The following is a 15882-nucleotide window of genomic DNA, read 5'->3' on the forward strand; positions in this document are numbered from 1 at the left end:
TTCAAACGTAGATTAAAAATATTTATCCATAGCTGCATATTATAGATATAAGCAGAAATAGGAAAAATTACTGCTGTGAAGCGCACGGCAAGATGCGTTTCGGCTAGACCTTTATCATTGGCAAGCTTGGAAACCTCTAAAAACGCGGACCTATGCGGAAAATAATGAGCATGCTGCGTTTTTAGCTGCTAAGCGTTCTCTGAGCGGAGAAAAACGCATGCATTAGCACAAAAAGCCAAAAATGCATTAAATTTAATGGGAAGCTTATTTTAAGCATTTCTGAAGCGTCTGATCTGGCACAAACGCTTCAAAAACGCTTAAACGCAACGTGGGCACACAGCCTTACAGTGATCTATTAGCATTTCTTGTTGCCAGTGATTAGAGCAGCTTGAATCTACTGATAGTTTTTTGTTTTTTTTAGGCACCAGCTGGGTCTTCTGGGACCAGGGAAGCCCATGCGTCCCCCTGGCTGTTAAGGTCCTGGGGTATGTTGCCTACCTTTTAGAAACATACATTACTGGATTCTAAGAGAAAAGCTAACTACCCAAGTGGGATAATATGTTCGATATACTCATTGGCCTCTTAGTGTTTGTGAAGTGGCAGCTGGACAGGAGATGTGGGTCACCGTGGTGGTTAGCCTCGGTGATACAAAGCATGTAAAAGCAGGCTCCAGCACAGTTAGTGCTGAGAGCTTTTTTTTTTTTTAATGGGCCTGGATTTTGTGTCTGGGTTTTAGGAGCCGCTGTAACAGCTGTTTGGGATTGGTCATTCCCATCTCTCCACTTGCAGGGTATGAGTGGCTTGTTTAAGAAAGCGGAGCTTCCTCAGTTGGTTCTGTGAGTGAGAGGTGAAAGACCTCTTGATGCTGATCTTTGATATGAGTTGAGAGAGAGCTGGACATGTTTTGCACCATGCAAATTTGTGCTTAGCTCATCCGCTGCTAGAGAGCGTGAACCCCCCTGCAACGTATAGACCAATAAATAAGTCTTATGTTTTTTTTTTATTTCTGTATACAGGGAGTAGTCCCTGCCATCATTACAAAACAGATGAGCAAGTGTAGAAATGCTGCTGAGTCCCATTTTCATTTGTCTAGCTTTTATGGGTTCCTAAATATTACTGTTACCATCTGTAAAGTTAGCAAAAGTTCATCTTGTCAAAAATTTGTTTTGTTAGCTTCATCCGACCATCCACTGCTCCATTACTAACAGAAATTGTTTTACTGTTCACGAAGTACACGCAACGGTCTAAATATGTAACGTGACTTTTCTGTTGTCCCCAAAGGTATCAGATTGTTGTAGAAATTATCCAGGCCACCACTATTGGCAGTTTCCCACAGTTGAAAAGACAAAAAGGTAAGAGTTCCTTTTTTGGATGCATTTTATTCCTCAGACAATTAGTGACCTCAGGGCTTCTGTGTACAAAAGTCTAACCGTATTAATGGCTGAGAGACGTGTGTGTATCAGTGATGTGAGATCATTGCTGGCAGCTCTTCTTCCGTGTCTACAAAACCATCTCCGTCTTATACCACCGAAGTAAAGTTTAGAATAGGGAGAAGCAGAGTTGACTGAAGTATTTCTGCCATTTGTTGGATGGGATTGATCCCGCTGTTTTTCTCTTTGCTATGTGTGGTCTCCAGAGTGTCTGCTTGTTAGGAATCCGTATTCAGTTACATGGGTCTTAACAACAAGCATGGTGGGCGTCCTACAGCAAGAATCCTTGTACTGTGTATTTATCCTGTGAAGGCAGAGGTGAGATGTAACTTGTGTGGAAAGGTTGTCATTGCAGCCAGGAATGGCAGCTATATTCAATGGGGATAAAGAAATCTAGATGTGGGGAACAGTGGGCACAATGGGGTGACACCCTATGTAGGGAGAGTGGGTAAGTGTTGGCTGCACTCCCCTGGTGGGGTTGTGGTAGGCACAACCTCTATGGAGACCTGAACAATCCAGCTGCTGCAGCCTCGTGGCTGGTGGGTAAATCCTCCTGGAGATATTGGATCCAGTTGGATGAAGGTGCGCTATAACTGGAGTAAAACAATTCGACAACGATGATAATAAGGTTTTTTATTCGCAATATGTTTACCGTCATACCAGCGTCTTTATCAAGTGAATATAGCAAATGCTTATCAGAGATTGACAACTTTCTTTGTATAAGAGTGTATGCAGATATAGCTGTCAGTCACTGATGGGACCGGCCACTGGACCCAAAGTCCCGGAAAGTGCAGAAATTTAAATGGTTTAAACACAGGTCATACTGGATCTTTTCTCACAAAAATCTGTAATCTGTCTGCTCAGCTCTAGTGATGAGCGAGTATACTCATTACTCAAGATTTCCCAAGCATGCTCAGGTGATCTCTGAGTATTTGGAAGTGCTTGGAGATATAGTTTCTGTCGCTGTAGCTACATGATTTGGGGCTGCTAGACAGCCTGAATACATGTGGGGATTTCCTAACAAACAGGCAACCCCCACATGTATTCAGACTGTCTAGCAGCCACAAATCATGCAGCTGCGGCAAGCGAAACTAAATCTCCGAGCACCCGAGCAAGCACTGGAAAACCCGAGCAACGAGTATACTCACTCATCACCACTACTCAGCTCCTCTATACTCTATAACATGGTGTCTGCATTTTTAGGGTGACAGATTCCAGGTAACAGCTAGGAAAATGAAGATATGATCAAAGGAGAATTTGAGTATCTAAAGTTTTAATTTTTATTTTACAATTTTGCCCAGCATGAAAAGTTACGAAACTTTGGAAATCTCTTTATTTGTCTTCATGCTTGTAAAAAAAGAAAAAAAAAATGCATGCAAGTGGCTTTCAAATCGGAAATGTTTGAATTGCATACATACGTTCACATGGCAACTATTGGATGCGTCCTCGCTCAATGTAAGTGTATTATGATATCCTGGAAACGGTGTAGTCGGAATGTGGCATGAAGCATGCAAGTCACATACTGGCGGTCACATGATCTCCTGCTCCCAGCGCTGCAGAATCCTCACAGTGTGCAGTGTTGCGCTTTTACAAGGCTGCAGTCTGAGTGACTGCATACTTGTAGCCTAAGGCCGGACAACCCCTGTAAGTGTGAAGTATATATGCTTATATGTGTTTGCATAAGTGTCTTGTATAATACGTCATGTATTAAGGTGTCCATGAGTGCAAAGTGATGGATGACTTTTTATAATGTGCCAGTGTTTAATTTCACAAGATGTGTTATGGTAGTGTAATATGATTTGTGTATTTTATTATTCAGGTTTTATTTGTGCTTTTTGAAAGGGTAAATATTGTCTTAGCAGTGAAATGGTTAAGCATCGCTGTCGACCACTTTGATTGTTTGCTTGAAGAAATAAAATTTTGTATAAAAACTGGTAATAAAATCCCAATCTATCCAGCAGAACTCTGCTCTAATTTTTCCGTGTAACATCAGAGCTTCCCAATTCCCTTGGTTGTAGAGGACAATACCACATGCCTTTAGCGTTCTCTCTGTAATTTATGGCTTCTCTTTATATTAGCCCCGTAATACAATACCGGGCTCTGGATGAATGTGGTTAATAGAAGACTACAGATGACGTCTTCGTTATGTACACTGGTTCTGCAGGCACAGATAAAGCTGACGGTGCCCAGCTCCCCTGATATCACGGCTCATAAGAATAATATCAAAGTTTCATGAATGTCCAGAATCAACAAGGAATAATGGCTCACAGCTGCTGTTATGTGCGCCTCTTCTCTCGCTCCACAATGATGCCTGTTGGTTCTCAGCGTATGTGGCATTTCCCATGATAAAACATGACATCAGGAGTGAGCCATGCTTCCAGCAGACATCTCTTATCCTACACGGCAGTTTCCAGTGGTGACGAGTGTTGTCTGTTACCAGAGGTCTCGCTTTTCTTTCTTGCCACTTATACCTTACAGAGAGAAAGGCACTGTCGTGTAGCCATTTCCTATGATGGTACACACACACTAACAATTGTGCAGTGATACACGACACATCATCCTGGTGAAAAGACATTATTTTTGGCAATAGAAGTGATACAATGTTTAAATAGGTCATACATGTCCTGTCAAGGTAACATTCACATGAACCCGGGACCCTATGTATCCCACCAGCGTCACATTGCCACTCCCACTGTAGTATATCCTGGTGCCACCTTTTTCCAAGGTAGGTGACACATGCACAGACAACTGACCATGGTTCCTCATACTAGGTCACCTTCTGGAATTCCTCCATGTTTTGATGCTTAGATGCACTTTAAAAACTTTTAGATATGGATAGGGGCAGGATGAGTTACTGTGCACCATGACTTCCCAGTTTGTGGTTCCCTTTTGGATTCCTTCCTGAATCAAGGTTGGGGTGTGTAGCCATCAGGTTTGCACCACTTCCCCTGCAAGTGTAAGGTGTTGGGCACGTGTGGCATCCAGATGGTTCACCCCTGTGTTGGTGTATAATGTCATGTATTGATGTCTTACCAATGTATTGTGCTGTTTGTATGTATGTTCTCGTATTGTGCAAACTGTGCTGAGAATGTTATCTGTTTCATCTGTTGAGCTTAGGGATAGAAGGGGTTAAAAAGAGGGGCCGATCCAGAAGGCTGACTGGACAGGAGGTTCCTGCTTCTGCAGCAGAGCCTGGGCAGGCTTGCCCAGGGCAGGACGCTCTACATCACCAGGAGCAGAGGACACCCCAGGAGGGGGAATAAAGAACTGCCAAGGACTGTTGGGCAGTGTGGATGGGCACCAGTGCTGCAGAAGCGACTGCAGCAGGACTGTTGGTTCCCAGCATCCGGATGGGAGTCATTGATGCTGCATAACTTGGGAAAGACGCAGGCAAAGCGCAGGAAGCATTACTTTATTCACCTCATGTTCATTAAAAGTTTTCCTAACGTTGAACAAAGTCTTGGCTTGTGATGCTTCCGGAGGACGCAATCCCAGTGTGACAGTGGCCGGGGTGCTCGCTGACTGTGACTTAGTGGACTCGCCCACAACAACCACCCCATGCCACCTTGTTACACAACCTCCTGACTCTTGCCTTTTGGAGAACTGAAATAGACTGTACATTTCAGCAGCCTAAGTTGATGCAGGCTCACTCAGAGCTTCGGCAAGGGAAGGCCACTGATCCCCATGTCTTTCTTGTGACCAGATGGACAAGGAAATGTCTATTGGGGACCCTGATTTCTTTCAAAGTGGACTGCGATCTGCTTTATCTTTTTTCTGAGTGGCATGCTGCATGATTTTTGTGCTTCAGGTTGGGGAGCTTTATCTTGGGTTTAAGTGGGCGGCTATTCAGCAAACACTGACACTGTTCAATCATAACCACTTTTCAAAGTGTGTTTCCATCTTCGACATCTATGGCACATCTGGAGACCCTGTCCTACAGCCACTCTGAATAGAGGTGGCCATATATATGTGGTTCCATCCGTTCACTTCTGTGTAAGCAAGTGTGTGTAGATATGTGAAAACTTAATTTGTTTATTGCAATAATGATATATTTACTCATGAACAAGTATTTTTACAGCATATTTTTCAGTGTTATAGGACAGTGGGGTCCCTGGTTTATTGTTTGGTGTTTCGTGCAGTACACCGATTATGCCCAAACAGCAAGCAGAATTGGAGCAAAGTCTATCAGTGCACTGTAGCCCTAGGTAAAGCATCCGCCTCATCATTTAATTGTTTTTTTTACTGCTAGTCTTTTGACAGTGGATAAATAGTCACATTGTCAATTCATGGCGCAGCTGCTGGAGACAGGACACGGCGCTGGAAAAGGTTCAGCATGGAAATGAAGAACTCGTTAAGACTTTGATATTTGGAACATTGCATCTAAAGGACACCAGCACCATTACTGAAATCAGGAGGTGATGCTTTTACTTCAATTAATAGATGACTTCTGTGCAAAGCACAAAACAAGCTGAATCCAGCTGCTGCCCCGTCTACAGCTGCTGCCCCGTCTACAGCTGCCGCCCCGTCTACAGCTGCCGCCCCGTCTACAGCTGCCGCCCCGTCTACAGCTGCCGCTCTGTCTACAGCTGCGCCCACACAGAGGACTTGTATCAAAGCCATTGCCCTTGTAAAACATTGATCAAAAAAATGTTATGCATTGAAAAATATCTAATGTTCTGCAACCAAACGACCTAGTTTCTATTGTTAGTATATTGTTTCTGAAGCGTTGTGCTGCTCCTCGGTTGTGCCTCCTGCGTGTTAGAATTTGCTTTCTCTATTGAGTGTCTCAATGGAGTCTGGCACGGTGACCAATTATGGGACGGTGTCAGGCGGGCAATCTTTTGACAAGGCAAATGACAACTCCCATTTTTATATCTTAGTGGAAATATTAAAGGCAATACAATGCAGAATCTTAACAAGAGATTCTCCAGAATAGTTGTTTTAGCAAAGCATTTTGTAAGTGACATAGATAATAATTGTACCTTTAGTGCCAAATCCATTGCTGCGTTAGCCAGAAATCCTTTATTCAGATCTGCTCATCAGGTGCTCTGTGCACCCTCGGTGTGAATGAGCGGTTAGTTTGAGCAGTCATTATCTGCTGACAGACTCCCCTTTAAGGTCGAGTTCAAATATTTTGCCTTATATTTCAGTGTGAATGTCAGATAAGCCCCCGGCATACATGCTAAATATTTCTCTGGGATCGTGTTAGCCCAGTGGTGGCCAAATATATGTCCTTTTTGCTTCCTGTGTTTTAGTTTTTGAGTGACAGATGGTACTGTGCGGCATTTGTTTAAGGGATATATCTTGAGCTTTCAGTAGCTGCTAATGTTGGATCTGTTGCATACAGTAAATGCTACTGTAGCATTCATTGCCGGTACTTAACTTTTATAATGGCAACTCTTTAACAGATTTACTATGGACACCTGCTGAAAATCTCCTGGTATTTCCACCAAACACTTTCTATTAAAGTCAATGGTTGGCAGACACCATTCAGTGTATAAATAATAGATGCAGTCTACTATGTCTGAGGTGTCCACCTCTAGTAGACGTGCAGGCTCGAAACTGATGCACAGCAGAGCGCTTGTTTGCTCTTCCAGCACCATTATAGCCTATGGTCTCATCTGTGCACAAGTCCGAATCTCCTTTTGCGGTGGATTCAAACGTGTTCCTGATGGGGCGACCAGGCATGTACTAAAGGTAACATGGGATTTTCCAGTAGTACATATTACATGTAGGTCTTTAATGGTCATGTGACCATAGCCTAAGGCTATGTGCACACGCTGCGGATTCACCTGCGTGTTTTTCCGCGCGGATCCGCAGGTAAAGTGACCTGCGGTTTTGCTGCTGTTTGGTCTGCAGTTTTGCCCTGTGGTTTCACACCTCTACTATGTTAAAGGTGTGAAACCGCTGCGGAATCCACACAAACAATTGACATGCTGCGGTTTGTAAACCACAGCAAAACCACGCGGATAAAATCGCAGCGTGAGCACAGCGGTTTTGAAATGCCATAGGCTAACATGGTACTGTAACATGTCTGCGGAACTGCTGCGTTTCCGCAGGGCCAAAAACGCTGCGGAAATGCAGCAGAATCCGCAACGTGTGCGCATAGCCTAAGACAAATGTGAGTCAGCATGTTTTCCTTAATTAGAAGTCTATTCACAGGTTTCGGAGGAGCTCTGATGTTGCATGAAAATGTTCCCTATGCCATTACACCACTCCCGGCCTGAACCTGATGAGAAAGGTTCATCAACTTATACTGATTCTCCCATCGGCACGGTGCCACAGAAATCCAGTGTTCAGTGGTCAAATTTTGTTCTCGTTTGCTCACCAGAGTCTTGCTTTTCTGTCTCTACTAGGCAGTAATGGCTGAAGAACTTGCCTGCTCTTACAGCTCATCCAGGCTAAGGAATGATGGGTTGGATGATGTTAGTTGGAGCACCAGCATTGTATTTGGATGTTATTTTGCTTGACAGTGCTCTGCCTGTTGACATCCGCCCTCACTCCTTTTGTTCACGAATGGTTTACATTTAAACGATCCCCCCCCCCCCCCCTTGGCTTTTTTTGTAGTTCCTCAGTCACCATTGTAAGAGAAAACCCTACAAGGTCAGCAACTTTTACAATGCAGGTCCTGCCTAATCTAGTACTAAGTGCCGTGCCTTGTTCAAAGTCACTCAGATTTCAGTTTCCTAATTTTGCCTTTCTAACTTGGATTCATGCAGAAAAGAGATTAAAATCAAGTGTGCACACTTTCATTCTGCAGACCAGGGTCACATGGCTAATATCCATACTAGAAATCTCCAAGCGTCTCTAATAAAGTGGCAGTTTTGTGAGTCATACCATGCTAATTGCCCAATGCCAGCATCTTATGCTCAGGAGCTTCTAAGAACACCTCTGGTTTCAAGGGGTTGTCCGGCATTGGGGTACAAGTGTGCAGTCACTCCATGTGACTGCAGACTTGTGAATGCTTACAGCACGTTGTCTGCATGCTGTGAGGATTCTCTCGTGCTCGCACCAAGACAGGGATTTGCACATTCCAACTAGATGTCCCCGGCCTCACTCAATTCTCTTGCATTCAGCGTGGCTGCTCACGTCTAGTGGGCACATGACTGCAGGTATGGAAATCTCATGCTTATGGTCACGCGTTCTCAGTACAGTGTGTACGTGCTATGAGGATTCACAAGTCTGCAGTCACAAAGTGTGGCTGCCGGTGGATTGATCGTTTGTTGATCAATGAATGAATTGCAAGTAGTTGCCAGTGGTAAGCTGAATTACATTTTCTACGTATATTTTTCTTACAATCATCTGTCCCTTTTAGAGCTTTGGACGTTTTTTGTAACCACTATTTTGATAGTTGGCTGCAGAATAAGCGGATGCTAACAGACAGAGGAAACCCACACAAACATGGTCCGAGCTTACAAAATCGGTCCACATGGTGCCCCAGTAAAAACTGCTGTTTCCACACACACCATAGTTGGGGCTCTGTTTATATTTGGGAATTGGTTAATTCATGAATACTATATACTAAAAGTTCCGGACTATCAGCCACTCTGTGTGGGATTCATTTGCCATGTATCGTGAAGTGACTTGTTTTTCACTTTGACCTAAATCTATTAAACAATAACCTTTTTCTGCTCAGTTGTGGCTGGGTATTGGCTGTGTTCCTAGATGCAGAAAAAAGCCCCATGTGAGCGCCTGGATCTGATCCTTTATACACACAGAACTTTATTTAATTGATACTTTTAACTGTAGCTAAAAAATAGAAATACTGATAATAAAAAAAAAGCTGTGATAAATAAGGTAATTTGTAGCTGATTTGTCATCTGAATTAGGGTATCTGAATACATTGAGCATTCTAATCGTTGAAACACCAATGTTGGAAAGTGAAAAACTGCATTAAAAAAATTGTAATCATTTACAGTAAGTACCATATTGTTCAGACTAAATGACGCACAGGACCATAAGACGTACCTAGGTGTTAGAGGAGAAAAAAAAAATTGACGCAAAAAATGTGGTCGTGATGCATTGGGGGGGGGGGGGGGGAGGGGGATCTGCTGCCTACACTGTTATAGCGGTAATGTCCCACCATTTTGTACTAATATCCCTCATCCTGGTATTTATATGATACCCATCCTGGTATTTATATGATACCCATCCTAGTATATATGGCTCCCTCCTACCCATTCTGGTATATATGGCCCCCTCATACCCATCCTGGTATGCATGGCCCCCTCATACCCATCCTGGTATGCATGACCCCCTCATACCCATCCTGGTATGCATGACCCCCTCATACCCATCCTGGTATGCATGACCCCCTCATACCCATCCTGGTATGCATGACCCCCTCATACCCATCCTGGTATGCATGGCACCCTCATACCCATCCTGGTATGCATGGCCCCTTCATACCCATCCTGGTATGCATGGCCTCCTCATACCCATCCTCATCTATCTTCATGACCCAGCCTATTTTGACCTTAATGACCTGGCCATTTTTTGCAATTCTGACCAGTGTCTCTTTATGAGGTAATAACTCAGGAACACTTCAACGGATCCTAGCGATTCTGAGACTGTTTTTTCGTGACATATTGGGCTTCATGTTAGTGGTAAATTTAGGTCGATAATTTTTGCGTTTATTTGTGAAAAAATCAGAAATTTGGCAAAAATTTAGAAAATTTCACAATTTTCAAATTTTGAATTTTTATTCTGTTAAACCAGAGAGTTATGTGACACAAAGTGGTTACTAAATAACATTTCCCACATGTCTACTTTACATCGGCACAATTTTGGAAACAAATTTTTTTTTTTGTTAGGAAGTTATAAGGGTTAAAAGTTGACCAGCGATTTCCATTTTTACAACAAAATTTACAAAACCATTTTTTTAGGGACCACCTCACATTTGAAGTCACTTTGAGGGGTCTATATGGCAGAAAATACCCAAAAGTGACACCATTCTAAAAACTGCACCCCTCAAGCTACTCAAAACTACATTCAAGAAGATTTTTAATCCTTCAGGTGTTTTCATAGGAACTAAAGCAACGTGGAAAGAAAAAATGGACATTTTAATTTTTACAACAAAAATTTTCTTTTAGCATCAATTTTTTCATTTTCATATGGGCAACAGGATAAAATAGATCCTAAAATTTGTTGGGCAATTTCTCCTGAGTACACAGATACCTCATATGTGGTCGTAAACCATTGTTTGGGTACATGGCAGGGCTCAGAAGGGAAGGAGCGCCATTTGACTTTTTGAATGGAAAACATGCTGGAATATTTAGCGGTTGCCATGTCACGTTTGGCGAGGCCCTGTGTGCCTAAACTTTGGATCTCCCCCCACAAGTGACCCCATTTTGGAAACTAGACCCCCAAGGAACTTATGTACATGCATAATGATCACTTTGAACCCTCCAGGTGCTTCACAAATTGATCGGTAAAAAAAACACTTTTTTTTCACTAAAATTTTCTTTTAGCCTCAGTTTTTTCATTTTCACATGGGCAACAGGATAAAATGAATGCTAAAATTTCTTGGGCAATTTCTCCTGAGTACACCGATACCTCATATGTGGTCATAAACCACTGTTTGGGTACACAGCAGGGTCCGGAAGGGAAGAAGCGCTATTTGACTTTTTGAATGGAAAATTAGCTCCAATCGTTATCGGACACCATGTCGCGTTTGGAGAGCCCCTGTGTGCCTAAACAGTGAAATCCCCCCACAAGTAACACCATTTTGGAAACTAGACCCCTTATGGAACTTATCTAGATGTGTGGTGAGCACTTTGAACCCCCAAGTGCTTCACAGAAGTTTATAACGCAGAGCAGTGAAAATAAAAAATCATTTTTTCCTCTTCGCCACGACAGCACCCACTGAGAGAGGGGATCCGCCCCCGGAACAGGAAACCTACAGAGAGATAAATGGGGCGGTCCCCCTCGCTCCCTCAGTTTGGTTTCCTGTTCCTGGAAAGGAACCCGCAGAAGAGGATTCCTGGTCTGGTAGCCGCCTGCGTGCAGAATATGAGCAGCAGGGGCCCCAGGACCGGAGGCAGCGTCGGGCGGAGAGGTGTATTCCCCCCCCCCAGAGCTGGTGTAATGCAGGTGAGGCTGGAGGCGACAGTGGTGCCAAGGCTCACTGGGGACATGGCTATACCCCCCCGAGGGGGTAGACGCATTACTAACGCCATCTGGACGTACTGAGCCGCGCGCCCCCCCCCGAAAGGAGAAGGGCTCGAGCGTGTGTGCTGAGCGGTGCACTGGGAGTCATACCTGCGGCAGGAGAAGGACCCCGTGCGTGGAGGGGGGCGCAGACGCGCGGTGCACTATTTGCGGTGACCCAGCGCTCCCCAGGAGAGGCAACCCGGAAGTGGAGGAGGACTTCCGGGATCAGGCAGAAGGCAGAGACCGTGGGACAACGCCCGCGCATGCGCAGTAGAGGCAGAGAGAAAAAAAAAAAAAAAAATGGCGGACGAAGAAAAAAAAATTCAAAAAAGAGGAGCAGCTATAGCAAAGGCTTTAAAAGGAAGCCACAGACACAGCGCTAGTGCGCAGTCATGTCGTCCTTAGATGACCCAGCTTCGCTCCCATTAGGTCAGCTAGTGGTATCCCCACTTGGCAGTAGACAGAGCAGTGCTACAAGGAGAACCAATAGCACCAGAAAAAGTGGCAGCTCCAGGAAGGAATCTAGTGGACCTTCCAGGCAAGATGAGCCATTAGAGAAAAAACGCAAGGAAAAGAAGTCGTCCCATGCCTCGCCTCAGCCTGGGTCTCGGACACCGCAGCCGGTAGTTGCTGACGAAATTCACGGGTGAGTGTTTTTTTAGTCAGGATAAATAATTGATGGCCTTCTCTTTCTGGTCCATACCCCCTTTAGGCTAAAAGAACAGAGAAGGCGAAACATAGAGAGTGTGCCTTATGTTCACAGCCCCTCCCGGATGGCCACCCAAAGAGATTATGCCAGTCATGTATTGAGGAGGCCTTACAGGAGGAATCCTCACGAAAGAAGGAGGATATCCGGGCTATGATGAGAGGAACTACGGGCCTTAGGCGGTTCCAGTAGTCTAGGGGGTCACTCCTCCGTGAGAGAAATACGTTCACCTAAAGGAGGAGTCTCGCTGGCGTCAGTCACCGTCAGATACCGTAGAACTTGATTCTGATAAGTCCCAGGAATACCTTTTTCCTCACAGGACGAGGATCAGACGTGTTTCCCCACGGACAGTGTCAGTAATTTAGTGAAGTCCGTCCGAAATACCATGGGGTTGCCGGAGAGTAAGGACCCTAAGACCCCTCAGGACATAATGTTTGCGGGTATTTCCCGTAAAAAGGTCCGAGCATTCCCAGTGGTCCCAGCTGTAAAGGACCTAGTTAAGAGGGAATGGGAGAAACAAGGTCAGAGAACCTTCCTCCCCTTAACGTCAAAGCGTAAGTATCCCTTTGACGATGAGGAGTTAACAGCCTGGTCGAGAGCCCCCAAGGTGGATGCGGCAGTGGCCTCTACCTCCCGTAGATCCTCTTTGCCGGTAGAGGATTCGGGAACTTTGGCTGATTCTTCGGATCGTAAGACCGGTGCATATGCCTCGGCTACCAGCGTGGAACCTTACTCTAGTTTTGGATGCCTTCACTCAGGCACCGTTTGAGCCCATTAGCTCAGCATCAGTAAAGTGCCTCTCATTGAAAACGGCTATGCTGGTGGCCTTAGTATCGGCCAGGAGAGTGAGTGATCTTCATGCTCTATCAGTAGACCCACCGTTCCTGTTAACAACACGAGACAGTCTCATTTTAAAGACGGACCCGTCCTACCTGCCCAAACGGGCAACTAAATTTCATAGATCTCAAGAGATATGCCTACCTTCATTCTATGAGAACCCGTCAACACAGGACGAGGAGAAATATCACACCTTAGATGTGAAAAGAGCCGTGCTAGCCTATCTAGATAGGACCAGTCCCTGGAGGCAGAGTAGGTCTCTTTTTGTCTCCTTCCAGGGCAGCAGGAAGGGGTCTGCAGTTACATCAGGCACGATATCCAGATGGATTAGAGATGCGATCACAATGGCGTATCTGACAAAAGGAGAAGACCCTCCACTGGGGATTAAGGCGCACTCCACTAGAGCCATATCATCCTCCTGGGCCGAGAGGGCGAACGTCCCAATTGAACAAATATGTAAGGCTGCAACCTGGTCTTCTCCGTCTACCTTTTATAGTCACTATAGACTAGATTTGTCCTCTACCGAGGATCTAACTTTTGGTAGATCAGTCCTTAACACGGTGTGCCCGCCCAAGTGATTATCTCTGGAAATCTCTCAGTGGGTGCTGTCGTGGCGAAGAGGAAAAACCGGATTACTTACCGGTAATACTCTTTTGTAGAGTCCACGACAGCACCCGCTCACTTCCCTCCCGTAAGAATTTTTCACACATGGGTCTCCTTGGTGGTGGAGATTGTGATTAAACTTAGTAAACATAAAACTACATAGGGGTAAGATGGATGAATTGCCCAAATAAATTGACTAAAACATGTATGGCGGTTCCTCCGTTGTTCTCGGTAACACAAACTGAGGGAGCGAGGGGGACCGCCCCATTTATCTCTCTGTAGGTTTCCTGTTCCGGGGGCGGATCCCCTCTCTCAGTGGGTGCTGTCGTGGACTCTACAAAAGAGTATTACCGGTAAGTAATCCGTTTTTTTTCCTCAAAAATGATTTTTTAGCACGCTATTTTTTATTTTCACAAGGGTAACAGGAGAAATTGGACCACAAAAGTTGTTGTGCAATTTGTTCTGATTACACCGATACCCCATATGTGGGGGGGAACCAATGTTTGGGCGCACGGCAGGGCTCAGAAGGGAAGGAGCGCCATTTGACCTTTTGAAATGAAAAGTACCTCTAATCGTTTGCAGACACCATGTCGTGTTTGGAGAGCCCCTGTGTGCCTAAACATTGGCGCATCCCCACAAATGACCCCATTTTGGAAAGTAGACCCTATAAGGAATTTATCTAGATGCATAGTGAGCACTTTGAACCCCCAAGTGCTTCACAAAAGATTATAACGCAGTGCCGTGAAAATAAAAGACAATTTTTTCCTCAAAAAAATATTTTTTAGTGCGCAATTTTTTATTTTCACAAGGGTAACAGGAGAAACTGGACCCCAAAAGTTGTTGTCCAGTTTGTCCTGAGTACGCTGGTACCCCATATGTGGGGGGGACCACTTTGGGCACACATCGGGGCTTGGAAGGGAAGTAGTGACATTATGAAATGCTGACTTTGATGGAATGGTTTGCGCGCGTCATGTTACATTTGCAGAGCCCCTGATGTACCTAAACTGTGGAACCCCCCACAAGTGACTCCATTTTGGAAACTAGACCCCCCAAGGAACTTATCTAGATGTGTGCTGAGCACTTTGATCCCCCAAGTGCTTCACAGAAGTTTATAACGCAAAGCTGTGAAATTAAAAAATCATTTTTTTTCCTCAAAAAATGATTTTTTAGCTCGCAAATTTTTATTTTCACAAGGATAACAGGAGAAATTGGACCCCAAAAGTTGTTGTCCAGTTTGTCCTGAGTACGCTGATACCCCATATGTTGGGGGGAACCATTGTTTGGGCACACGTAAGGGCTGAGAATGGAAGTAGTGACGTTTTGAAATGCAAACTTTGATGGAAAGGTCTGCGGTCGTCGTTACGTTTGCAGAGCCCCTGATGTGCCTAAACAGTAGAAACCCCCCACAAGTGACCCAATTTTGGAAACTAGACCTTCCAAGGAACTTATCTATATGTCTGGTGAGAACTTTGAACCCCCAAGTGCTTCACAGAAGTTTATAACGCAGAGACGTGAAAATAAAAAAATCATTTTTTTTCCACAAAAATAATTTTTTAGCCCCCAATTTTTTATTTTCCCAAGGATAACAGGAGAAATTAGACCACCAAAGTTGTGCAATTTTTCCTGAGTACGCTGATACCCCATATGTTGGGGTATACCACTGTTTGGGCACACGTCGGGGCTTGGAAGGGAGGGAGCACTGTTTGACTTTTTGAACGCAAAATTGGCTGGAATCAATGGTTGCACTATGTCACGTTTGGAGACCCCTTGATGTGCCTAAACAGTGGAAACCCCTGAATTCTAACTCCAACCCTAACCCCAACACATCCCTAATCCCAACCCTAACCCTAATTCCAACCCTAGCCCTAACCTCTTTCCAACCCTAACCCTAATGGAAAAATAAAAATAATTTCTTTATTTTATTAGTTGTTCCTGCCTATGGGGGTGATAAACGGGGGGTTTATTTTCTTTTCATTCTATTTTGATCACTGTGATAAACTCTCAGTGATCAAAATAGAATGAAAGAATCTGCAGCTGGCGGGTGCACTGCGCATGCGCCCGCCATTTTCCAAGATTACGGCACCCATGAAGCAGGACCGTGGGACATCGGGAGCAGGAGAGAGACATCGGAGGTACCGGGGGGGGTCGGAAGGT

General features: G+C 44.7%; 1 protein-coding gene across 2 annotated transcripts in view; it reads left to right on the top strand.

Moving 5' to 3' along the window:
• SNX25 (sorting nexin 25) overlaps nt 1–15882 on the top strand; it is a 385706-nt gene that overhangs the window by 245659 nt on the left and 124165 nt on the right. For both annotated transcript variants that reach the window (XM_073578576.1, XM_073578585.1), the window contains exon 6: nt 1282–1352. In XM_073578576.1, the coding sequence (XP_073434677.1) occupies nt 1282–1352 (71 nt within the window). The remainder of the gene's footprint in view (nt 1–1281; nt 1353–15882) is intronic.

The sequence above is a fragment of the Dendrobates tinctorius genome, unplaced genomic scaffold (genome assembly GCF_039654945.1).
Source record: "Dendrobates tinctorius isolate UK_male_01 unplaced genomic scaffold, ASM3965494v1 ptg000008l, whole genome shotgun sequence".
Classification (NCBI taxonomy): domain Eukaryota; kingdom Metazoa; phylum Chordata; class Amphibia; order Anura; family Dendrobatidae; genus Dendrobates; species Dendrobates tinctorius.